This window comes from Falco punctatus (assembly GCF_963210335.1).
Source record: "Falco punctatus genome assembly, chromosome: 5".
In the NCBI taxonomy this organism is placed as follows: domain Eukaryota; kingdom Metazoa; phylum Chordata; class Aves; order Falconiformes; family Falconidae; genus Falco; species Falco punctatus.
The window spans coordinates 89,891,465-89,916,403 of record NC_137584.1 but is presented as its reverse complement, the minus strand read 5'-3'; the positions used below and the strand labels follow the sequence as shown (position 1 = coordinate 89,916,403).

Below are 24,939 nucleotides of genomic sequence, written 5' to 3'. Positions count from 1 at the left end.
GCTTCTGGGGCTGGAGGTGACATCCTGCCACCTTCTCCAGCCGTCCAGCACCGGGGGCTCGAGCGCGGCTTCCCGTAGGCGTTACAAACGCCACCTTCTCCTACACCAGCCAGCCCAGCGCGACGGAGGTGACGGCGCTTGCTCCTGCCTTCTGCTGCAGCTCCCAAGGGATGCCCGGCTCGAGAGGCTGACGGGGTAGGAGCCCGGCTAGGACTGATTTTGAACATAAAACTGCCCCTCATCCATACTCTTTTTGCATATTTCAAACCAGACCCATATTAGAAAAAAAGGGGTGGGGTGGGGGTAAGTCATGTGAGCCATGCATATCCTGACTGGAACTCAATTCATTTTCTCTGAATCTGGCTCCCGTACCCTTTTTCATACAGATTTACATTCCTACAAGAGAATACATTCCTACCATACATTCTGTACATGTTACAATCCAGATGTTGTTAGCTTCACAATAAAATAAATATATTTACAGAAGGAAAAAAAAAAAGAATAAATAATTTATGGAAAAAAAAAAAATCACTTCAAATCCAAAGCTCTTTAATTCTGCTCCCATCTTGTCACTTCATTGCACATTAATGTCAATCTCCATCCCTGGTGTAGGTCTCAGAAATTCCAAACGTGGCTGCTGTTAGGACCAGGGCAAAGGCCACGCTACAGGCGGCAAGTGACTGTGCGGGGAGCAAGGGCCGCAGAGCCCTTCCCTCCGCAGCCTGCGCCAGCCTCGCCGCCCTTTCGCCTAGTCCCGTAAGTCAGGTAGGCTTATGTCCTACGGGATTCCTGCACGGATACCCCGCAGGACGTGCGCTTCAGCACCAAGGATACACAGACATCATCTTACGAGTGGTAACGTGGATTTAGAGCTCAAGCTCCTGTTCTGTGGACATAAAAACTTCAACCCCACTTAACAGCACAGCTCTCCACAAACCGCATCGATGCGAACTCTTGCCTAGCATATGGTACTTGTTTAAATGCGTAAGTATTCCCAAAAAAACAGCCAGTTCCATCCAGCGTGCCGTCAGTTGGGTTTTAGCCCGGGTAAGGCAAGTGCTTACCCAGTCACCGTGTGGAACTGCTGATGTGACCGTGCGCCTGCAGGTTTGCGGGGACAGCCCCGGAACCCTGGCGTGGTGACATTGCCCCAGTCACCAGAAACGCGCAATGGGCAGAGCCGACTGTTTCCCGACGAGGGCCGAGGGCTGTGGCTGAGGCAAGGACTGGTCCTGCTGGGCGCGAGACAGCACCGCCCCCCCCTCCTTACCCACCCCCTCGCCTCTGATGGTCCCTAAAGCTACACTTGGTCAACAGTTTTCTGTTCAAAGCAATTAATTTTTTTTTATTATTATTATATTTTTTTTTAGTCCATGTAAGGAAACAACTGCAAATCCATCAGCAATCCCACTGCTTCACTGGGTTCAGCTTGGAAAAAAGAAGCAAGCAAACCCACCCGCTCCACAAGTCCCCCCTCCCCTAGCCACGCATCTCACCCTGGCAGATGAATTAGGAGCCAGAAGCGCGTTTCGTAATTGTACATGACGCATTTCATTTCAATTAGGAGATCCTTCATTGCAAAATGTATTTGCTTTTATACTGTGTCTGTGTGCATATCTACGTTACATCTATCTATCTATATACTAATAAATATATATGGCCTGTTTTAAAGTGCCAATTTATAAAAAGCTGCCTCCTTAAAAGGCAGGCAAGACCCAATTTCATCCATGACAAGAAGGGAGCAGAACTGACTGAATATTGCCAAATGACGTAAAACATAATTTAAAATTTCTTAAATAAATATAAAAGTTATTCCTAAAGAAGCCATAGGCATGTCAACAATATAGGTTGTAACCGGCACTCGACAGCTAAAGTACCATTGAAAAACTAAAATGCCATAGCAACTTCAGCAATAGGCATGATACATTGCAAACATTGGTTTTTTTTAAATTAAATGTACACCATCATGAACTTAAAAAAATGCTATTGGTGCAGTAAGGAGAAGATTTCTCAGGTGTTACAGGGAACGGGACCATGCATAGAAAGCTGTGTCTGTATATTCGTTGTAAAACGGGTCTATAAAGTGTAAAGCAGGTAACACAGTTGATACAAGAAACCAACCCTATACGAGATGCCAAGTGATGGAAGGTGACTGGCTCCAGTTCCAACAGCAATGGATATTAAAGCAAGTCCATCCAGTGCAGGTTAAGAGATGAGCTTCACTGCAGTAATACTGAAGTTACCTTTTTCAGCACTTAGCACAGTGAGGTGGGGAGAGGGGAGGAAGGAGAAATGCTCCAAGAAAGGGCGAGTGGACGCTGTCAACACCAGTCTTCCGCCTGCTCCGTGTGTGCCCATCGGTCAGGAAGGTCTCCGCGAGAGGTCGGCTCTCGGCAGGCAACGGGCATGTTCTCCCTCAAAACCACTCCCAGGAGCTTCGGGTGAGGAAGCGCTGATCTGCCGCCGTGTTAAGGCGCTCCACGTCACACGCAGGATGGACGCCTCGGCAAGGGGACGCAGGTGGGCTTGGGGGCACCAGCCTGGCGCCGGGGCAGGGAGGCTGCGGCCGCGGTGGTGCTCAGGACCTCTTTGGGTGAAGTTCCACAACTGTTTCCTGCCAACTGCTTCACATACGTGTTGGAAAAGGACATGGCTCTAAGTTTCAGGAATCACAGTAGCGCGCAGTGGGTACAGCAGGGAGCAAACACTTGTGAAACTCCTACAGAAGCAGCTCCCAGCCCTTTCTTAAAGCACTTTTTTTGTTTGCATTCAGGGAAACCGACTGCAGGCTTATTTGATCCAATTTTCTCTTTGCACCATACACATATAAAACATTACAACTCTGTATAAAAGTACAAGTGGTTCTTGTACATCTGAATTATGCAGGAACTATGTGAGCAAATCCTATCAAAATAGCTATTTTTTGTGTGTATAAACAGCATTTGTTTTTAGAAAAAACAATATCATAAACTGCAGAATCTGTACAAAAATATAAAATAAATTTGGGCAGCAGTTTCTAAACAGCCATGTAAATGCAACACTTAAAGAGGAGCAGGTTAATGCCTCCAAAAGGCTGAATTGCTAAATCAACCTATACAGGGCTAAAATGGTATTGAGATTATCTAAATAATAAAATTTTTTACCTCTTGCAATAAAACTTATAGAAAAAATAGACAAATATGCACATGCAATTTACAGCTTTCCCCAACATAATCCTTGTGCTTAGCTTTTACAATTTTTTTTCTTTTTTTTTTTTTTTTTTCTTTTTTTTGTAATAACATAACATTGTCTACAATACATACTCTTTCCTATACCAGGATATTCGGTCTTCCTTGAGGAACCACTTTAAAAAAAAAAATACATTAGAAGTGGTCATACATGGATGAAGGCACTCCAACTCTGCTTGAAGCAAAAACTAGTGTGATCCTTTTCTTTTCAAAAAAGGCAAGCAAGGACGCATGCACAGTGCTGTGAATCGGGGGTGGGAGGGACTATGGAAATACTACCAAGTGTATATACTGGTACTTAAAATTAAAAAAAAAAAAAATTTGCTATATTTCTATATTTTAAGACCCAACAAGCACCTCCATGATGTGATCCAGTTCTGTGAGGTCCATTTTGAAAGGCTGATTTGGAGTTACTGGCTGACTGCTGTACGGAGCGAGAGTTTTTAGGAGCTCATCTGCGGAGACAGGAGCCATTTTTGAGGCAGCCCCCGTGGCAGACGTGCAGGGGTCAAAATCATACATGGACGTATCAATGTCAGCGAACAGAATATCATCCAGGGTCAAGTCTGTGAGGAAACCTGTAGAAGTTGTTATCTCAAAGTTGCCAGGTAGCGAGTCCATGAGTTTCGATTCGGCTGTTCTGCTCTCCGGGAGGCCCTCGGGCTTTTGAACGTTGGACTCGCTGGGGTGGGCTTTGGAGTCGCCGGCTGCCGTTTCGGCTGCTACTGCCTCTGCGGAGGTAGGTGCTGGACAAAGCTCCTCGATTTCGTCCAAGGCTGAGGAGAAGCTGTCCTTTATTGGTTGGAGAGCAGGAGGTGGTGGTTTTGTCGGACCATCGTGCTGGACAGTCGGGGAAGTGCAAAAAGTGTCGTCCTCGAGCAAAGAGGCTGGGGTGAGGCAGGACTCCAGGGGCATAGTGCTTACGAAGTCAGTGGGGAGAAGGGGCTGGGAAGCGAGATGGCTGAACGCCGGCTGGGCCTCGCGGAAGTTGTCGCTGAGAGGGTCGGCGGGCTGCGAAGCGGTCACGAACACGGGCCTCAAGCTGCCTTCTTGTTTGAGTTCTTCCTGGATTCGCCTCAACATGTTGTTAATTAAAACTGTCTTTTGCAAGCTCGGCTCAGTTAATGGCCTGTGGTTATAAAGTTTCATAAGGGAAATGTTGAAGATAGTCTGACGCTGTAATGTGTAAGACACCCTAGAGGGACCGTCAGTAGGAGACACCACTTTGCCTTCCAACCCATCTTCATGCTCGTCAAACTTCCGCTTTCCTCCTTTCCCCAACATATATCTGAAAGGAAAGAGACGAGACTGATGAAGCGGGCGAAGCCTGAAGCCCGTCCCTCGCACCAGAATCGCCACCCTGGCCCACCCACTCCCTCACACGCGTGGTGTGGACAGACTGGCGGCTCCGTCCCCTCCTTGCTTACCCCTGACGGTCACAACTGGAAACCCGTCCCATGAACAACTCACTTTCGGCTCATGGCAGTGGGATGAGGAGGCGGCAGCCGCCTTAACACGGTGCTCTGGCCCGCTGTGTTTAAGCATGGCTACGCTAGTAAATTCCAAGCCGAAATTCAACCAGCATCTATAAAACTCAAGCCCTTACGCGCCTGGCAGCAAATTTCCCTCTCGCATATATTAAGCGTACGGTCCCCAAATATCTACACCTAGGTGCACAAGCTACAGACGCTATACTGAGCGCTCCCTTCCATTTCCCGACTGATGCAGTACTCTGCCTGCGAACACACACGTAACGCACCGACGTTCTCACAATGCATTTCCCTTTTTCATCTAAAAGCACGTTGCCGGTGGGAAGGGGAGCGAGGCTCGCGCAGTTGCTGAGAGAAGCCTTCCAGGGAAGTCAGGAGATCCAACCCTTTAGCACGCCCGGATATATGCATGTACCTGACCGCGTGGGTTTATTTAACTGAACGCCTAAGGAATGTACTAGAGCAGGCAATGCAGTTATTACACTCAGAATTAGAGAGATTACAGATGAAGAAGATGATCCATCAGGTCTTTTAGTCTACTCCCCAAGACCACTCTCTGTGCTACACTCTGCTGCTGCAGCCAGGGCCTTCAACCCCGACAGCACCTGGGTCCCACTTTGAGGCTGGGGGCATCTTCTTCATGAAACTTCACAGGGGTTGGGTACCTCCTGAAGAGCTGAGCACCCCCCCCCGGAACCAGGCGCCCAGCAGCACCTCTAGTCCTGCGCTCCGAATCCACGTGGGGAGCGTGGGCCCCGCTGCACCTTGGACTGGGGGGTGCGCTACGTCCCCACCCCCACAGCAAGCCCTGGCAGCGGGCTGGGGCGGGCTGGGCTTGCAGCCCCTGTGCTTCTGGCTGTGGGAAGCGTTTTTATATGATGGGGTCTGAAACCCTCTCCTCAGCCTCCGCCTGGCTAAGGCAACACCAGCAGCCTTTACTTCCTCTGGTAAGATTTTCAGGAACTTGCTCGCCACAGGCAGAACAGCTTTCGCACCACAGCAAGGATGCATCGCTCCAGATGCACCATTTGTCTTCACTTCTCCCCCATCAAAGCGTGTTCCTCACTCAGGACTACATCCATGTCAGGTCTCATTTGAGAACAAAAGAATGCTGTAGGGCTTTCCAAAGAACACAAATCAGCATAAATGCATGTGCTTTTCTCCCGGTCAGATGGCAGATTTTGCAGAAGGAAACAAAGGGAATTATACCAAACTTGCCCCACATCATAAATAATTTCTGGGCTAAGAGTAAGTAGGGCAGTTCAATCCCTGGTGCTGTCTCTTCCAGGATGTTTCAGAGTGCCTGGAAATGCTCCTCTACACAGCACAGTCCCAGCCTCATTTTGTCACCATTATTTTTGTGACACAAAGATGCCCCCAAACACAGAGGAATGAAGGAACTGCTGTGCTGTGCTGTGACAGAGGCACGACCTAACGTTATGCATCTGAACTGGGAGGGCATTAGGGTCGGAAACCCTCTGCTTCACTCTACCCCCCACCTTCACTAAGTAGCCAGGGTCTGGTTTGTTGAAATACCAGCAATTAATCAGGTGAAACAGCACAGCCCCCGTGCCAGGCACTTCTTTTGGTGCTTGTGAGACGGCAGCTTCCCCCCGACTCTCTCCCCTGCGACTTGCATGGACCCAGTTTACCAGACAAGCTATTTTATGACATCTAAATCAAATCTAGGAGGAGCAGAGGCCGTACTAACACTTCAGGTGCCTGTCCCATGGGCTGCATCAAATCAGCCAAGGAGAAGTCCTACGGAGACGGGGGTACGATCGCAGGCCCGGCAGAACAGCACCCCATGCTCGGCCTGTTTCCACATCTTCGGGCGAACACTCGGGTTTCCTCTCTCTCTTCCCAGGCAGAGCGGTGAGGTGCTGGAGCGCTAACCCAGTCACCCTTTTCGTAGGATCACAGACAGCCCCCGGCCACGCCTGCATCCCTCCCCTCCATTTAACAAAACACTAATAAAATGGCATGAAGATTTCTGCCTTGTTTTTTCTGTTTAAAAGAAAAAAGTGAAAAATGCCCAGACAGAAGTTGCAACAAGCGTATATTTTTTAACCCCAAATCTGACTCCTCTTGTATGCAGTTTTATTATGCAGCTATCGTCTAGGAGACAAAACTTGCCTTCCTTATTTGAGTACAATTCCCTGTTCCCCCAACGGGATCCATGCCCGCAAAATGACTGCACCAGGCAGGTCTAACACCAATTTGATCGTCATATACTGGTTCTGCAGAAAGACAACGTAGCTAAGGACTGGCAAACATCCCCAAGAATGGCTGACAAAAATTTAAAAGCAAAGACCACTTGCAAAGTGGGAGAGGGGGCAGAAGAAATCAGGGTTTCAATGCCAAAAGAAAAAAAAAATATTCAGAAAGCATTTGCTGGACATTAAAACCAAAATCAGATCGGGTAAGGTGAGCCTCTTCTGTTAAAAATAAGTCCCAAATCCAGATCATTTTCTAGCATATTATGCAATTAAAAAAAGAAAGGCAGGGGGGAGGGAGCAAGCTGAGCGGAGCTGAGGAACAGGTAGGCTGTCATCCAAGCTCCTTGGCCAGCTACCAGCAATCCCCGCGCCTGGAATCTTGGGTGAACAAAACCTCTGAAATTTAGCACTACTGCCGAAGTCTGGTTTTTCTCTGCTCCCTAGTGTCACTTCCACGGACTACTCCAGAGCCGTGCACGGGGGTTAGGGTATGACGGGGGGCTCTGCTGTTCAGATGTTCACGACAGACATGCTTCCTTCCACTTTGGCCAGATAGGGCAAGAAAGGGAGGACTGGGCTAGCAAGAACCGAAACCCCTACCACAGTCCAGCATGTTTTCACAGCAGCAATGGGTCAGGAGGAGAGCTAGCAGCTTCCCATCCCTTCCTATCTCCCCCCCTGAAAAAAAGACAGACTCTGTCCTAAAGATACAGCAACGCTCTATGTAAAGGAAAAAATTTTAAATGGCTTAGGGACTATGAGAGTTTTGAAGTTTGTCAGGCTCTGCCAGGCATGTATAGAAATATTCACTCTACAAAGCAAACCTTCTTCCCCATGATAAAGAAAACAGACCAACTGGGTGGCCACACTCCATTCTCTGCACTGGATTATTAATTATTATTGTTGGGGGCGTCAACAAGCATTTCAAATGAATCCAGTTGAGCCCGTTTGCATCCAGGATTGAGGAGCTGGTAGTTAAGACATTTTTTAAGCTGATAAGTAAGAGGTATGGGATCATCACTAATAAACACGACAATAACCTCACTACGTCATTTTCCAGGAAGCTTAGAAATGATTCAAGGTTTCCTGTATGTATCACTGTCAAGCTTTCATATTTCACTTGATCTTCACACAGCTTGGTTCAGAGCTTGTCCTTTTAAAAGATAAAATAGATCAGGCAACTCCCAATTTCACCTACTTGCTCTTCAGCACAGCTTTCGGTTTCCTTTTCCCCAGTAAAGCTCTCTGAACTGAAGCTGGTTTAACTATTCAAGCAGCAAAGCAGGATGCCAGCCTAAGCAAGGGGTGTTTATTCCCCCAAAGAGTGGGCCTAAATGAGCACCACTAGACTCTCAGTTTTATAAAGTTTTATTTTCTTCCCTTCTCCTCTGGCATGCAAATGGGAACTGTAAAACCATTTCCCTCCAGTTTCCATAAATCACTTGATTCATTTGACGCAAAGCAAGGAGGCAGTATCTTTTAGACCAACTGACAGAGTCAATAAAACCAGACACGCTTTCAGGCTTGCAAGACTTTCTCTGGGTCTCCTTAAAGGAATTTTAGTTTCTGACCACCCCAGAGCTTAAGACAACGTTGCCCATTTGTTCTTTACAGTTCAAACCATCCCTTCTCTCCTTCCATCAACAGTTTCATACCTACATTAAAGAGATCAATGTCGTACATCTCCAGATACTGAACATTACAAAACCCCCAAAAAACTAAGCTGTACAATGCCAACATTTGATCTGGTTTGGTTCTGTACATCTCAAAAAACTGCTCCTAGCCTTTCCAGCCAAAGCTCCTGCTGGGAAAACAAAACCGCCGAACTTACAGATTGGCTTGGCCAAAGATCAGTACAAAACGAGATACACCCGCATCCTCTCAAGTGTCAGAGGACAGTTGGCCTACCAAGTCATATGGCCGTAATGGGGACAGTCAGACAACAGCAACCCACCAAAATGCAAGCCTGGGCAGGCAGCGACAAAGGGTCATGTCCACAGAGGGTCTTTCGTGCATCTATTTTGGCTGAGCAGCAATCCCAGCCAGATGTATTACTGCTGCATTTCCACCCGTCTGCCAGCAAAAGTCATTTTTGGGCCAACTGTTAAGAGCTGAGATGGGATATCGCTTTGTTGTTGTTGTTGTTTTAATAAAGGGTGTTGCAGGGGTTTGGTATGCAAGTTAGTTTTCAATGTTACTTAGGTATGTGGAACCAGAAAGCTGAAGAAAGGCAATGGAAAAACTGCATTTATCCAGGGACTGGGGCCAGGGGAGTTACTTGGAGATCTTCCCCAATATTCTCCACCAGTTGGCTCCAGCTCTGGAAGACCCAGGCCCAAAAGCTGAACCATTGTTCCTGAGAAAGATTCAACTTGCTTTTTTGCCCATTTAGGGCAACTGCACGCGCCTCAGAGCCAGAGAAACCCTAGCATTGTTTGGGAGTTGGCTTTTCTTAATTGAAAAACAAAAGTAATATATATTTTTTTCATTTGCATGTCATTTAGCTTCCTTTTATTGGCTCTGCATTCTCTTCAGACAGAGCTGGAAAAAAATGCAGTTGGGGCTCAGTAGAAGAGATAATCAGCCTGGAGCGGGTGGTTCTCTGGAGTCAACCGTCATCGATTAAACACAGAAAAAGCTTGTGCAATGCCTGACTGTGTCTCTGAGCCTACTTAGTGACGATCCTTCGCTCTCCAGAGGACAGAGGTACCTGCACATCATGAAAGAAGTATTGTATTTATTGATTGTACTTGGGACGTTGTCTCTTGTCACTGCTGGACTACTTCTGAAGGCTTTAATAATTAGGAGTTTGGCATAGGGAAGCACTAGATATATAAAAAACGGAAGGGGAAAGTGATTTGGTTATCTCACCAATAACAAAAACACCCTTTAATGTTAATTCTCAAAGATTTTTAACAGTTTAGTTTAAAATGCCAAGGGCTTTTCCTGGAAGACAATTCCACAACGCACTAGTCCCTCCCCGCTCATCAAGGTGGACAGGAAGGAAAAAGAGGAACCAAACACCAAGAGGGACAGCAGAAAAGGATTTTTAAGAAGTTACATTTCCACACATATTTACACCACCTTATCAGTCAGTCTAGAGGATGAACAGCTTCATACAGCGAGGTTCAGTTTTAGAATGAACACCACGTTGCTCAAAAAGGTAAAAGCATCAAACTCCAGAGTCCACAGGCAACAATTCCTCCCCATGTAGCCAAAAGACGAAAGACAGACATGAACAGCAGGGGCTCGTGTAAAAAGTAGAGTTGAAAGCAGGACTGGTTACTTTCTGAAATCTTGGGTAATTAAAACCAAAAGGGGGAGGGGGAGGGGGGGAGAAAAAAAATGAAATAAAAAAAAGAGAGAAAGATGAGAAAGAGGAAAAAAAGAAAGAAAAAGGCAACTTGAGATTAAAATAAACCACGACTTCACAGACACATGTGCACAGAGAAAAAAAAAAAAACCACACACAAAAGCCCCCCATAAAAGCCTGAACAGCAAAGAGTACTGAATTTGCACATTTCATTTGCAAAACGAAGTTTCCCCAAACCTCAGGTGTAAATGAGCCTCACCAGGGTTTCTTGGAGACTCTATCCAGTAAATTACAAAAGCATTTTCTGTGTCACTTCTGGCACATGAAATATTATTTTCCTCTCCTCCATCCCTCGCTCCTCATCCTTGAGGGCTGCGTTGGCTGTATCCTGGCCCAACGGTAGTCAATGAGTGTTTTGTTACTGACTTCAGCAGGATCAGGATTTGGCATAGATAGCTGCAGGACCAAAATAAAAAGGCCTTTTGTGCCAACTGGGTTCAACTGGCAAGACAAGGGCTAGATCCTCTAAGCTAGCAGAGGCAGGATGGGCTGCCGTGAGGCATTTCAGTGCTGCCAGATCCAGCCTGAGGGACCACCTGAACTTGTAATCAGCCTCCACAACTCAACTTCAAAGTATGTGTCCCCTAGATCCTGGGAGGCAAGCAGGTAAACCTCTCTCTCCCCATCCCTGTTCCCACATCCCCAAGGCCATGGCAGAGGGAGGGAGAGCATTGGTGTTTTGGGAAGACCCCCTCAGGGCTGGACCATGGGCTCACCCACTGCAGAACAATGCTCCTTGGCCTGCAGGATCCTGGCAAAGCACAGCAAACCTGCCCTGGCAGCTGGGAGCCGGCCTGCCCTCCCAGAGCGCAAGCATCCTCCTCCCATTCGAAGTTGGAAAGGAAGAGAAACAGCGGAGGGAGCGCCAGCATAAATCTGGCACCCTCTCCCAACCTCGCTAAAAACAAGGAAGAAAGCTGTACAGCCCAGGTGTCAAGGTTTAACTCCAGGACTGGAGCAAATAAGCAACATGGACTTTCAGAGGCGACAGCCACAGCATGATGAAAATCACCCCTCCCTGAAGAGTTCATCTGTTGACACCAGGGTCTTTAAATCCTGGCACGGCAGCATCCCCGGGAGCTAGTACAGCATGTACCACGCAGTAACGCACGGCTACGTTCAATATGCTGCAGCTGGCTCGCAATTTGTACACTGACGGGTGGTGTGGGTTTGTTGTTTTTTGTTGGGTTTTTTTTTTTGCAAAGCTGCTTCTCTAGGATCTGATGCAGATTTTACTTGTTGAAGTGTAATGCGTCCATGTTGCCTGGCTAGAAAGGACTCCTGACAACCGCTGCCTGGTAAGAACTGGGTCTCATGTCACATGCAAATTTGAAAACAAAACCCCCAACCCTAGACAAGAATTACAGGGAGCAGAGCTATGCTGGGGTTTCTTGTCCACTCCAGACCCAGTGCTCAGACATTCACCATTTACAAGGTTTGTTTTCCCCAACACACATTTCACATTAATTTTGGCTGCCTTTTTTTTTTTTTTTTTTTTTTTAACCTGAGTGAGGTTTAATAAGCAGTTATAAAACTCTCCTTTAGAGCTGTATCAAAAAATTGGCCTCCTGGGTAGCTCTGTGCTTCCAGAGAGTACAGGGAATTGTTTTTGTTTGCAAGCCTTTGCTGCAAGGCTGTCACTGCCAGCAGTAACTCTAAGTGGCAGGTATTTCTCACATACATTTTATGGGGACCTAACTCTTCCCATCTCCTGTGGTGGATGGGCAAACCTTGGCTCTTCCAGAAGCAGCAGAGAGGCAAGCAAAGCTGCTCAGCACCCCACTCCTGCATTCAGCAAGGCAGGCACTTCCCCCCTTCCTACAGGAAGGCAGCCTTGGCCCCCCGCTCTAGGCACCCGCAAGTGAAGACTGGGGGAGAGCAATTCAGCTGGGCGACAGGGGTCTTTTCTAGTCTCAAGTTAAAAATCGAAATAAGAAAGGAAAACCTAAGTGGGCAACTTTCAGAGGCTAATCTAAGCAGGACTTAGTTAAGGACTGTGCAAGGAAACCTCCTGGCAAATAGGAGACAAGACATCAGAGGAAGCTCAGGCTCTCATCTGAAGAGCATCTGAAGTCATGCAGCTCTCGTGGGGGTTGACTTCAGTACTCACAGCCTGGAGTCCCCAGGTTCCCAAAGGAGTGTCTGTGTTAATCAGAAAGTAAGGTGAAGCCTTCCCCAGCAAATAAGCAATGCAATTATAAAGCCAGTCAATAGTGTAAACGCCAGCCAACGTGTTCCAGCGATATTTTGAAACTGTAATCTGATCCTACTGTTTCCATCCCCGTGCCTTGCCTGCGCTCCCTTGTTGCATACTGTACTATTTGAGGCCCAGAGGGCAAAGCAAGCTCTTGCTGTTTGTTAATGATCAGAAACTGCGTTTGGAGCGAGAGCTCTCCGTGCACCGCCCACACTACTTTCTTGATAGTTTCTTAAACTTGCAGCCTGCCGAAGCCCTGCTACAAGGCTCTCCGAAAAACAAAAGCAGGCAAAACAACCAAAAACATGACTACAAACTCCACTTCTGCCTTCAGTTTCCAGCTCCTTTTTACCATGCTAAAAAAAGGCAAAGCCGCAGTCTAAGGCAATCTCCGACTCTGTAGTGTGTTAAGTCTTGCAGGAAACATATGCTTCTATTAAATTGGAAACAGTTTCTAATGCTGTCAGTTTGCTAAATGTAACATGTTCCCTTGGAAGAAGTGGAGCAGTTTTAATGTTTTTGACTAACCGCACACACCAAACAGAGTATGTCTGATAAAGCTGGAATGGGCTCCAATAAATATAGCTTAGAATAAATTACTGCCTCATTAAGTAATTGTTTGGAAAAAGGAGAGCAGGTTTTCTAGATTATAGCTATGTTATTAAGGGTGTTTATAATATTAGGAATTCTATCAGGGTAGCAGAACATAATGCAAGTTTAAATCAGACGAGCACTTGTTAGCTCGTTAAACCATTAAAGACTGCCCTGGCAGAATTAGAAGGTGAACAAGACCGCACAGGTTCTGTGCATGGAAAGCTAGCTAGGCTTATTTCAAACCAGCTGCGAGGCTGAAGTCAAGAGCAAAAGCTCAGAGCAACTCTGGCAACTTCTTCTCAGTACGAAGCAAGAGGGGGGATATAGCTTTGTGACATACCAGGGCTAGAAAACATTTATTCAAAAGAGGTTTTATTCACATACAGGAAGGCAGTTGGTCTTTACTGGAAAAAAGAACAGGTTTGGATTGTCCAGCAGAAGTAATTTCTATCTCAAAGGACATCTTGGCCGTGTGAGACAATTCTCACGTGTTCTGCTCCAGACAGGACGCCCCATCAGCATCCTTACGCCAGCGCCCAGCAGATGCAACCAGGAACGCCAGCCTGCCCTTTTTTGGTCTCATCCTTAACTGGAAGTTTTATGAAACAGGCTTTCGACGATTGCTAACGCCACCTCAACCCCTCACAGACCTGGTGTAGACACAGCCACACTGACCACCAACCCCAGGCAGTACCTGCTTTGAGCCAAACCTGGGTGGAGGATTTCCCCCTTCCCACTATCGGGAACTGTTTGTTAGGGATAGTCACTGGGGGGTGAGGGATTTTCAGCAAGAGGGCAAAGCTGCCCCTCTCCTTGGGTCATCTCTGTGCCAAATCCTCTTTACACCCTTCTCCAGGATGGCTGCACGCACCAGCTACTCACAACAGCGCCCGTGCCACCACACAGGAGCCTCCTTGCTGGGGATCACCTTGGCTGAGACTCTGCTTCAAAAAGCCACCCAAAAAAGCTGGGCTGAGGTTATTCTGAAATTCGGGTCTCCACGTGGCAGTGTTAAGGAAGCAGCCAGGCCCGTCAAGCATGAATGAAATTATACTGTGCTGTGTACACACGGGCTGAGCAACTCTGCTGCCAACATCAAAAGCTCAAGGACCAGGAGCTGCATTACACACCTGGGCATCAGCAGTAGGAAATCAGAGCTGCAGTAAAGAAAAGCAGGCACAGCACCAGGCCAGATCCTCTGACTTTACTATGTGATTAGCTGATTATTCAGCAGACTCTGCTTGTTGTCACCCAAAAAATATGTGAGGGCCTCTACACACAAGCCTCCCCGGGATCAGCCAAGAAGCTCCCTCTGCTCCACATTCATATTTTGGGTTTTTGTTCGGGTTTTTTTTTTTTTTCCCCACAAGTCTGGCACTCTGGGCCTCCCTACACATGAGCAGGAGGTCCCACGAGCAAGACCACAGCACAGTGAGATCTCCCCACCAGCAGGCAAGGAGCCACGCCAGAGCTGGTGCACGCAGCTCCATGCTGGGAGAACCAGAGCCGTAATCTCTTCAAGCAGAGGAGCAGCAGCAATTAAGACGACTGTGTACTGCTTCAGGGCCCAATTCAGCCAAGGGCTGACTGCCTTCCATTTCTCCCCACTGCAGAGCCGGCAGGCATCGGCACAGCGAAAGTGCTGGCTAAAGAGAGGCACCTTACTTGTAAATTAAATTCAAAACAATCTGAAAGAGCTAGCACAGCCACCAGAAAGTGACACAGGCTAGCAAACACACGCTCCCTTTTCACTGCTAAAATTACATGCCTGTAATAACAAGATGCTACTGGTCAGACTCTAAGGGAGAATGATGAAACGGCAAGATTGGCTATGCATCCCTCCGCCGCCACAACATCGCTCTGAACAGTATATTACAGCAACATTGTGTTATATTGTACAAGACATCTCCATTGGCACACGCATGTCACGGTCTAGCTGATATTTTTAGCGTGCGTAGGGACCGGGTATTGTAGACCCATCTTCACTCGATGGGTATAATTTCTACTAAGGTTAATGAGAACTGTGCATGCATCCAAGAGAGACGAGACCCCTTTGTGTATAATAAGAGAAGTGTTTTTTCTCATGTATGTATAATTACTTGGATTGAATCCTTGCTTTCAAGCGTATCATAGCATCTTTTCCCCAAAGATACACCTTGTTTTTTCCCCTCTTGTTGTAGACCTTTAATAAACACATGGGGGGGGAAAAATACCCGCACTACTGTGGAAAGAACCGAATCGTTTGCCAAAAAGTAGGTTATTGCTCTGAAAACAGTGTTGAATAAATTATCACAGTCAAACTGAAAAGCAGCGAATGGCATGGGAGAAGAAGAGGAAGGGGGGAAAAAACCCAACCTCTTAAAATAACGTATACTGCAAAATGCAACATACATCCCAGCAATGACAAGTCATGTTTAGTTCCTGGCCTGCAGATTTTATTTGCTAAGCAGTTTCTCACTACTGAGAGTTAAGAGAAAGGAAAGGTGTTTCCCTGGCATTTCTTTAAGTAGCTACACAGCATATGAGTTGTTTTCAACATTTTTGCTTAACTGAAGTGAACACAGCCCTGAAAACAAGTATATTCTGTGAAAAAGCGCCCACTCACCCCCATGTTTTTCTTAAAGAGGTGGAAAAGCTGTTGGACATTTCTCCACCACCAGTGAAAACAAAACAAACAAAAAAAAAAAGGTAGTTAAAGTTTGACATGAAAGTTTGCTAAGATGGTGTTAAGTGATGTTAGACAAGATGATAACTGCTGGCCTTTCAGTCCAGGGTACTAAAGCTCTTGTGTTTGTTGAAATACAGCATGTGTTCTCACATCCTACGAAGTCGCCTGAAAACTGATAAAGGGAACTTTGGCCAGCCTTGAACTACTCTCGAACTGTAACAGCCACAAGTTAAGAGACAAAAAGAGATCCCATTTTTCATGGCATCTGCTTGATTTCACAATAAATACTACTACACCAAAGCGATACCCTTTAAAACAGCCACCATGGGATCCACAGAACTATGTAGTAAATTAAACATTCTCAAATAAATCATTTAAATTTATATGGGGACACCATTTTAACAGCATATTTTAACAACATGTGCATTAAACCTGTATTTAAAAGCAGGCTTAGTACATGTCAATTAACATGGAACAAACTTAACCCACAAACCGAGTCTTTGGAAATTGGGAGTGGAAAATAGAGAAGAAGAGATCAGGAAACTGAAAATGGCCCAAACTTCATTTCACATTCACTCAGGCACAACCCGTTCACCTCACCCAAGACAGTATTATACTGATATTCCCCAAATTAAAAAAAAAAACCAAACAATCAAACAGAAAAACTCAACACATAAGAGCACATATGTATCACGTATGTTCCACTGCCAGTGAGGGAAAGCACAGCAGCAACAGGAAGCTCTACACTGTATGTTACACACACAGAAAATATTCTCTCTCTTCTATTCATTTGCAAGTTATTTGTGGAATACTTTAGTTAGGGGAGGAAAGGCGAAGAGCTGTTGAGAAGAGCCAGTTATGCCAAACAGATGGAGGAGGAGGGTAAGGGAGACCGTGAGCTAGATGACTGGAGGGTAACCTAAGCAGGTTATTGTACTCCTGGGACAGCCGGCATGAGAGTACTCTGGTCAAAATCCTTCTGACCGCAGCACAGACTAATGAAGTGTAAGTCACTCCTCCTACACAGGGACAGGCGAAGGCACAAGAACCAACAGGCAACAAATCATGCCATGTCAAAAATGCTTAAATAGAGAGGCTTCTCTCTCACATGCACACACATACACACGCACAGAGCGCGATAAGAAAGCAAAATGTTACCACTGTTTAAAAAAACCACTGTGGTTTGAGTATGAACGCCTGTTTCCTATCTTGATGAAACATGTATTTTAAAAATATGCAAGTGATATGCATGCACGTGTATGTGTATCTATTAAATGTTTCTTCCAAGGTGAAAGAGTGCCTGTAAAAACACATGAAAAGTCAAAAGTTTGCGGAGGCACCGGAAGATGATGATGTATTTCTGAATTAGGTTTTAAAACTTCATTTTGCAGCTACCTGAAGTTAAGACAAAGCTGCCTTTAGGCATCTCAAACTAGTCAGACCTGCTGTAGCAGTTGCACAGTCTGCTTCAAATATGCCCTCCACGCTCCTTTCAACCTCCACCCCAACATATATCCGCATAGTTTACCTCCAATCATGGGTGGTTCTTTCTGTAGTGCAGTTCACTCAACCTCATTGCCTGCCTGGCATGACAGGAGTTTTTAGAAGACTAATGTTACAGGCTACTATAAGAAACTCTAAGAAAACAGCTGATAATTGTCACAGTTCCATTAAAAGGTGAGTGTGCCTCAGAGAGCACAAGGGTTTCCTAGGGGAATGGAAAATCTGGGATCAAGAAAACAGTTTTACTTGTTACAGATCATCCGAGCAAGTTTCAGGGCAAATTTAGATCTTTCCAGCAACTCAGGGTTCCTTTGAAAAGGGGAACTTCTTTCTTCTGCTACTTCCATATACTGCCCAATTTTAAAAATAACATTAAAAGAAAATAACCCACATTTGCACTTTTCTCTTTGTATTTTGTTGTATTAAGAATAAAAATTTTATTCTAACTTTACTGGAAACAGAAGCTGTCAGATGAAATCCAATACATCTCACTGGTGTAGAAGCAAAGCAAACAGCCCGTGGTTCCCAATAATTACACAGACAGAGACTCATGTCATTCAATGCCACTTAAAACTCTGTTCCAGAGTGATATTAATGAGAAATTCCTCCTTAAGCCCACTGCTCCTCAAAATACTGATCATATTATACAGGTTGGGAACTTCAGACATTATATGGCTTTACGCACCAAGCAGAGCAGAGTACTGAACCTGGCCCCTTAATGTGGAAGAATAATGGTCTGAACTTGCCCAACGCAGGGCTCTAAGCATGTTCTTAATATCACTGCAGCAGCTTGAATCCAGTCACTCTGATGTGGTGGTGGCCGCAGCCTCACTTGAGCTAGCGGAGCGCCCAGCCTCAGAGGGACACGTTAAAACCGAAAACTCACTCTCTGATGACTTGACAGCTTCTTCAGTCCTTTCAACCCATCTTGCTCCTTGTCACAACTTAAAACCATTTCTGAAGAAGACCAACGAGGCTGTACCTACCAGCTGCCCGATGCCCCTGGAGACCACCCCCAGCTCTCCCTTGGGAAATGCCCCTCAAATCAGCCCTTCCCCACCCAGGAATTCCCCTTTGTGCTGGAGGAATCTCCCAGCTGCAGGTCTAGCATGTCTTCAACAGCTCCTCCTGGCCACTTTGCAATGACACTGAGCATCTGACACATTCACCAGGAGCCACCAGCAAAGCCAACATCACACGAAATGCAGTTTCTATTCTGCACAACAACATGCCATTTAATACCCACACAGCCATGAGACAGAGGGTAGGGACCCTGCTGTGGCTGCTGCTGTACACGCAGCAGGACATACAGGCCCACGTCCACCACGAAACTTCTGCTGTCTCCCAGCCACACATTTGCTTCGGACTCTTTTGCTCGACTTCAGCACACCCAATGGCAGAGTGAGCACTGCACTTACAAGGCCTTCTTTCCCCACTTGTCTGAAGCATCAGCATTGTTATCTTATTTTTTGTCAGAGTGTTTGCATTGGTAATGCTGAACAAACCTGAATCCTCCGCTACAGCAAACAGAAAAATTGTCTTTGTTTATAAAAGAATTAAAGAACCAACACATGTTGAGGGTCTCTCCCCACTTACAAAAACCAGATGCTTCTTTGTGACAGCACAGTTTCTCTGACTGATAGAAGTTTAACAAATAAAACAAGTGGCAGAAAACATGCAATTATATCCCCCTGAAGAAAGTGAGCGCTGTTCTCAGATCGGCAAATTCCATTTCCTACAAACTAGTAATTAGCAAAACATTCATCTACGCTAAAGATCTTTGCTTACTGCCAACCTGCTTACACTTAAGCTGGACCTTGCTCTCTCCTTTGGAACACTCCTGATCTTTGGACTGGGTAACTGAAAGCTGCCATTTCTGGTACCGATTTGTGTGCGTGTTCGTGTTAAGGAACTGTTGCAACGGGAGCTGTCTCCTCACGAGCCAGTTACACATACAAAGCAGAGTTAAAAGAAGGTGTCTCTCTTACTACCCAGTCCTTACAAGAAGTAGAGCACCAGAAGACTACTTACACTTTCAAAGTACTGCATTCTCCTTGCTTGACAGATTACATTTTAAGATGTTACATAAAAGCAAAAATAGTCACAAGTATTTTGGATCACCTGTCTAGAGTTAGCACTGCCAGAGATGAACTATGCCAGGAGTGTTTTACAACAGCGCGAAAAAAGTCAGAGTTCCTAAAAATTTTTTTTCCCTATGAATTATTTATTGGAAAAATAAAAGCATCTTGTGTAAATGATGGCAAAATCCTTCAAACCAGACATCGCATAAGATTGTTGCACCTCATGAAAGCTAAAACAAAATAATTTAGAATACGAAATTTGAGGCTTTCCTTGATATTAGGGCATTATCTCAAACTCCTTGATGCCTCTCAGGTAGACAATTTACAAGTGCTTAGATTATTTATATTATTTCCACCAAAACACTGAGTGGCTTTCATTATTTCATCTTTCCCATTAAAAAGAGCAGGTGTATAAAGGAATACAATTACAATTCTTTATAAATCAGCACCTACAGACATATTTAATGCTCTTTAAGACTGCTTCATCTACAGACAAAACCTGAAGTACCTACGGCTAGCAAGTTTCTTTTTCTTTGTTTTTAATCGGCTTCAGAGAAAAAGAAATCAGCTTGACATGAAAATCAAAGCTGTGTTTTAATATGCACGAAGTCTAGCTCATTTGTTAACAGTCCAATCCAGTTCCTGCAGAAAAGAAGTGGGTGGTTTTTGCTACCAACTTAAATGGAAGTAGGATCAGTCACGAAAGGAGGAAGATCCACAGCTGCTACGTTAGATGCTGCAATACTTCCCTGGACAATGGAAGTATTCCCTAGGACATGCTCTCAGATACCTGCCTGGCAGCACAAACTGCTAATCCTCCTCCCATCTCTATCACCACCACTAGCTCACTTTGTCAAATCAGACACCAAAGATACCATCTTATTATGTAAAAATGTATGCATTTACCTTCAAGCAGAAAGGGCTACTTTCAATTTAGCCTGCTTAATCAACTGCTTAATTTCTTACAGCAATTTAAGCAGCAGCAGGAACTTTTAAGAAAACATAATTCATTTTTACAGTTCATTTTACCATGTGAAAGCTTCCTGTGCACTTAAATGGAAACTGAGGTGCCTCTGTCAATTTTGTACCCTGTGAGAAGCCTGTAAGACACAGGCACCTTCATTTGTGCAGGTGAATCCCTAAAAAAAAAAAAAAAAATCAGAATAAAGAGGTAGGAAGTGTCATTTCAACTCACAGAAACAGAAAAACTCTTTCCTCCATTTGAGAGACAAGCATAAAACTGATGTTAGGGGGCGGCCAAACCCTCTACCACCACTGTTTGTGCAATAGCACATTCTACGGTGGCCAAATCCAGCACCCACTGACGGCAGCGAGAGCCACCCTGCTGACTTCACTGGGCACTAGCTGAAAAAGCCTGGACTTTCCTCATCCCAAGACCTCTGGACTTGTCTGAACAGACTGTCACACGCAACAGGTCTGGCATGCTCTGCTGAAGTTTGGGTAAAAAAAGGGGCTCACAGCCCCCCCAGATGGAGGTGAAACGGGCAGATTCAGTGTATTTTACACCAGCAGCTGACCCGTAGCTGTAAATCAGCCACCAAGGGTCCCAGGGGACAGCACACAAACCCCTCCAGGGATTTTCAACAGAAGTGGCCATGGGTTTTCCAGCTGTGCTTCACAAAATGCAAGCAGTGACAGCAGGTAACTGCACTCCTATTTTCATACTTAACGAGAACTTAGCTTTCCAGATCCTGATACACTGACATGAGTAAAGCTCTAAATGAAAGCAGCATCCCCAAACGCTATTTATTTCTTTTTAAAGCATTTCCTCACCCTGAGGGAAATCCCAATAAACAGTTTTTTCACCACAGCTCCTAAAAGATGAACCATCCTGCTCCAGAAAGCCCCCCAGACGCCTGTTCCTGCGTGCTGGCGGGGCTCGCTATGGCTCAGGGTCACAGGCTGATCCCGGCCCTAGGGCCGCCCCGGCACCAACCCGGGAAGGGTCCGGCCGGGGGCCAGGCGGGTCCTGCCCAGCCATATGTCAGCTTTGCTCCAGCGGAGGGAAAGTGTGTGCCCCCCCCCCAAGCCCTTTCAGCTCTCCCGGCACTACAGCACACACTTCTAGGGGTACCCGAAAGTCCCCGCTCTTGCCGGGAAAACGGAGCAGAAGGCGGTAGCCTGTCGGCTTCGGGGGCTCCCGGCGCTCAGGCGAACTTACCGCTGCAAAGCCGGTTCCTCCAGCCGGAGGAGCCCGGCTCCTGCGAGCCCGGCAGCCCCGATGAAAACTCTTATGTCCAACTACCACACGCACCTGCTCGGGGCCGGGATCCCCCCGCATCGCCGTGAAGCTGGGAGGGGGGGGGGAGGGGGGGGGCGGTTAATGGTATTTTAAGAGCAACTCCACCGCTCTCCTCCTCTGCTCATCTCAGCACGATCCTCCCCGGAGGAGAGTGGGAGGACACGCGCCCCGAGCACGAATTTAAAGGCAGAGATAAAACGCGCCCCACCAGCTCGCAAAGCTGGGGGGGAGGGTAGGGGGGGAAATCGCGGCCCCCTGCTCCCCCCGAGCCGCACGCCGCTCCCCGCAGCCCCCAGCCCCACTCACCACATGCAGCTCCACCTGAGAACTAAAGCATGGAGGGGGGGAGGTCGCGAACTCTCGCCCTAGAGCAGCTCCATATGTCGCTCCCTCGCCGCGCCGCTCCGGGGAGGGGCCGGGTGGGATGCAGAGTGGGAGGAGGAGGAGGAGGAGGAGGAGGAGGAGGAGGTGGTGGTGGTGGTGGAGGCGGCGGCGGCGGCAGGCGCAGGCGGCGTGAGGATTTAAGCCTCCGCTCTGCCCCGGCGGCTGCGATCACGCAGCATTATACAATGGAGGAGGAGGAGGAGAGGGAGGAGGCATCAGCCCCGGCTCCCAGCACTTGCCGCCAGCACTGACGACAGGGGCGGCTCCGGCGAGCTCCTCGCCCTCCGGCCCGCGTCAAAGCTCCGCCTCGGCCCCGGCCTGCCCCCCCCGCCCCCGCCCCTCCCCCGCTCCCCCCGCCCCGCCGCGGCTCCCCGCGCCTGCCCACGCGTGCCTCTGCCCCGGGCCCCGGGCGGGCGGCGCGGCCCCCGCAGAGCGGCCGCCGGGGTTTCCCCGGGGAGCGCCGGGGCCCGGGCCGGGACAAAGGCGGGTGCCAGCGCGCCCCGACCGCAAATATGACAAGTATCCCTGCTATCCGGCGGCGGGGACCCGGCCGGGGCACGGGGCTCGGTTGTCCCGGCCAGCCCGGCCCCCCGCGGAGCTGCCCCCCGGCCGGGCCGAGCGGGGCGGGGGTGCCGGCCGCCCCCGCCCGGAGCTCACCTGGGAGCCGAGGCCGGCAGCCGCCCCCCTCCGCGGGATCCTCGCTGCTAATTGGGGCTGTGCGGATACCGCTGAAGCACAGAAATGAGGCCAAACGGAGATGTTCGAGCGCACGAAGACTTGGGTGGGGGGGGGGGGGGGGGGGGGGGGGGGGGGGGGGGGAAGCTCGGCACCAGGCGCTATCTGGAAAGACGACGATTATTTTAAGTTACCTCCATGATTTGTGTTCCGAAAGGCACTGCAAGCCCAGCCGGTGCTGGAACGGCGATTCCAACAGTCTTGGCTGCAGCCCCAGCGGCATCTCGGCTCATTCTGCCTTTCATGTTCCACTAAACCGGTTGTACTTCGTGACAATAAAGCTTTAAGACCTAACATAAAGGCGATTATTAGTCGTTAATATCACGACTCATTTAGGTATTATGCTCGAAATGGTCTGTAATGATTTGCGATCAATCAAGCTGATGGCCTTGTTAGAAATTAAGTTCCATTTTCAGCTAGAAAACCAAAAAGGAAAAGTAGGATACTTTTAGAGGGAAGTTCTCTTTAACCTGAAAATTATACCTGTCAAAAATCCACAAAGGAAAAAAAAACCCCAATTAAAATAGTGAATCTGCCTTAACAGGAAGAGATTAAGTGATGATTTTATGGATTCCTAAAATTATTATCGAAAAGACCCCATCTAACTGAGTTTTAAATACCCATACTCGGTATTGCAACTAATACTCTGAAGTCACTGAAACGGGAGGAAAGGGCGTCAGATCTAAAACCCACCGTTTGACTTTGCCAGTTCTTGAGGCCTTGGCACACCTCTCCCCTTCCACCCGCACCACCACCCATTCCTTTCAGGAGATCCAGCTCTCTCACCCTCTCTCTGCTGTGCAGAGGTAGCCCTGAACCAAATTTGCAAAGCAAATCACGAACCATTCCTTCACTGAATTTTGACAAGTGACTTGCGAATTGCTGAGGAACTAGCAAAAATTAAAACCAGAACTTTCCCTGGCTAGATACTTTGCAGCAGCAAGGTACTGAAATTTGGTCCTTCTACTTTGGGAAACAAGTCCTTTCTTGAAATTACAAGAGTCATAATAATAATAATAAAAAAAAAAATTCACTAAATAAAAAGGTACATACCCATTTCTTTAGGGCTTGAGTGGTACCAGCCTACCCAAAACCCACCCAGAATATTTGTAATATTTGTACATTTTTTACTGGGGTTTTTTTGCATGCCATACCCACTGAATGTCAGGGGCACATTCTGCCCTCCTTTACACCAGATTTGTAACACAGCAGGATCTGGCCTTGCGTAATTGCGCTGCGGATGCACCCGGCCGAGCAGTGCCTGCCTTCCGGAGCTCAAAGTCCGCAGCAGGTTTACAGTCCCTGTGCCTGGGTGTGTGCACACTATCACTGGCACCATGGGCATACCCACAAACATTTGCTAAATAAGCAGCTGGGCTCCAGTCCGATATCCACAGCTCCGATCTTGCCATGTTATGCTCGGTAGTAAAAGGCCTGAGCCTTTTAAAACCCAGTATCGTCTGAGTTTTAAATGCTTCTGACTTTGTTAGGTTGCTCCAATTTTACACTAGCATAAGAGAAAACTCACCGCCCCTTCTGTTTCCTACTGTAACTCCCCTGGGCCTTTCTTGGCAGGAGTTTTTAGTCACGCTGTAACTCAGATTGTTCCTCCAAACACAACTAGTACAACCTGCATCCACACTCAGAAGCACTCTCAACTGAGCACAGGTCACGATACAAATAGATACAAGCAAAGCCTCTTCCTCCGTTTTGCGCACAGCAGAGGCTCCGTTGTGGCGGGACAAGGTTAGGCTAGGCAAGGCAAATAATCCTACCGCCACTGCTCCTCACATTGCCTCGTGCCTGATTTAATGAGGCCTTTCTGGCCTCTTCAGAAGCTCTGCTCTGCAGCTCCCAAGCAATCTGACCAGAAGGTGTCTGCAAGGCCCAAATGCAGTTTGCCTGAACACGTTAGTAAGCGCAGAGGAACAGCCTGCAACTGAGCCACAAAATGCTGTACAAGGAAGTGTGTCAGCAGAGGCTTCCAGAGCCTGCAGGAGCAGGGGGGAAGAAGTCTGTGTGTCTGCAAGGAGGAGCCACCCAAAACGCATCCCAGTTTGGAATGGCACATGCAAGGGCCTCCCAAGGAGCAGCAGCACAGAGGTTAACTGTGCAGTCGTAGCCTTGACACAGGCCCTCGAACTGCTCACACATGAGGACAACAAACTAGAAGAGAAGGAACCAAACTGCATTTTTTCTACAACG

The 24,939-nt window shown here is 47.4% G+C and overlaps 1 protein-coding gene across 6 annotated transcripts in view; it reads right to left on the bottom strand.

Moving 5' to 3' along the window:
- Positions 1–3,227: 3,227 nt before the first annotated feature.
- The window catches only part of SERTAD2 (SERTA domain containing 2), an 80,607-nt gene continuing 58,895 nt past the window's right edge, over positions 3,228–24,939 (bottom strand). For 2 of the 6 annotated variants that reach the window (XM_080387926.1, XM_080387930.1), the window contains exon 2: positions 3,228–4,515. In XM_080387926.1, the coding sequence (XP_080244052.1) occupies positions 3,567–4,511 (945 nt within the window). In that variant the 5' untranslated portion in view covers positions 4,512–4,515 and the 3' untranslated portion in view covers positions 3,228–3,566. Of the gene's footprint in view, positions 4,516–20,381; positions 20,492–21,534; positions 21,665–21,921; positions 22,298–24,939 lie in introns of those variants that run through there. The other 4 variants (XM_080387927.1, XM_080387929.1, XM_080387928.1 and 1 more) reach the window with 4 other exon arrangements.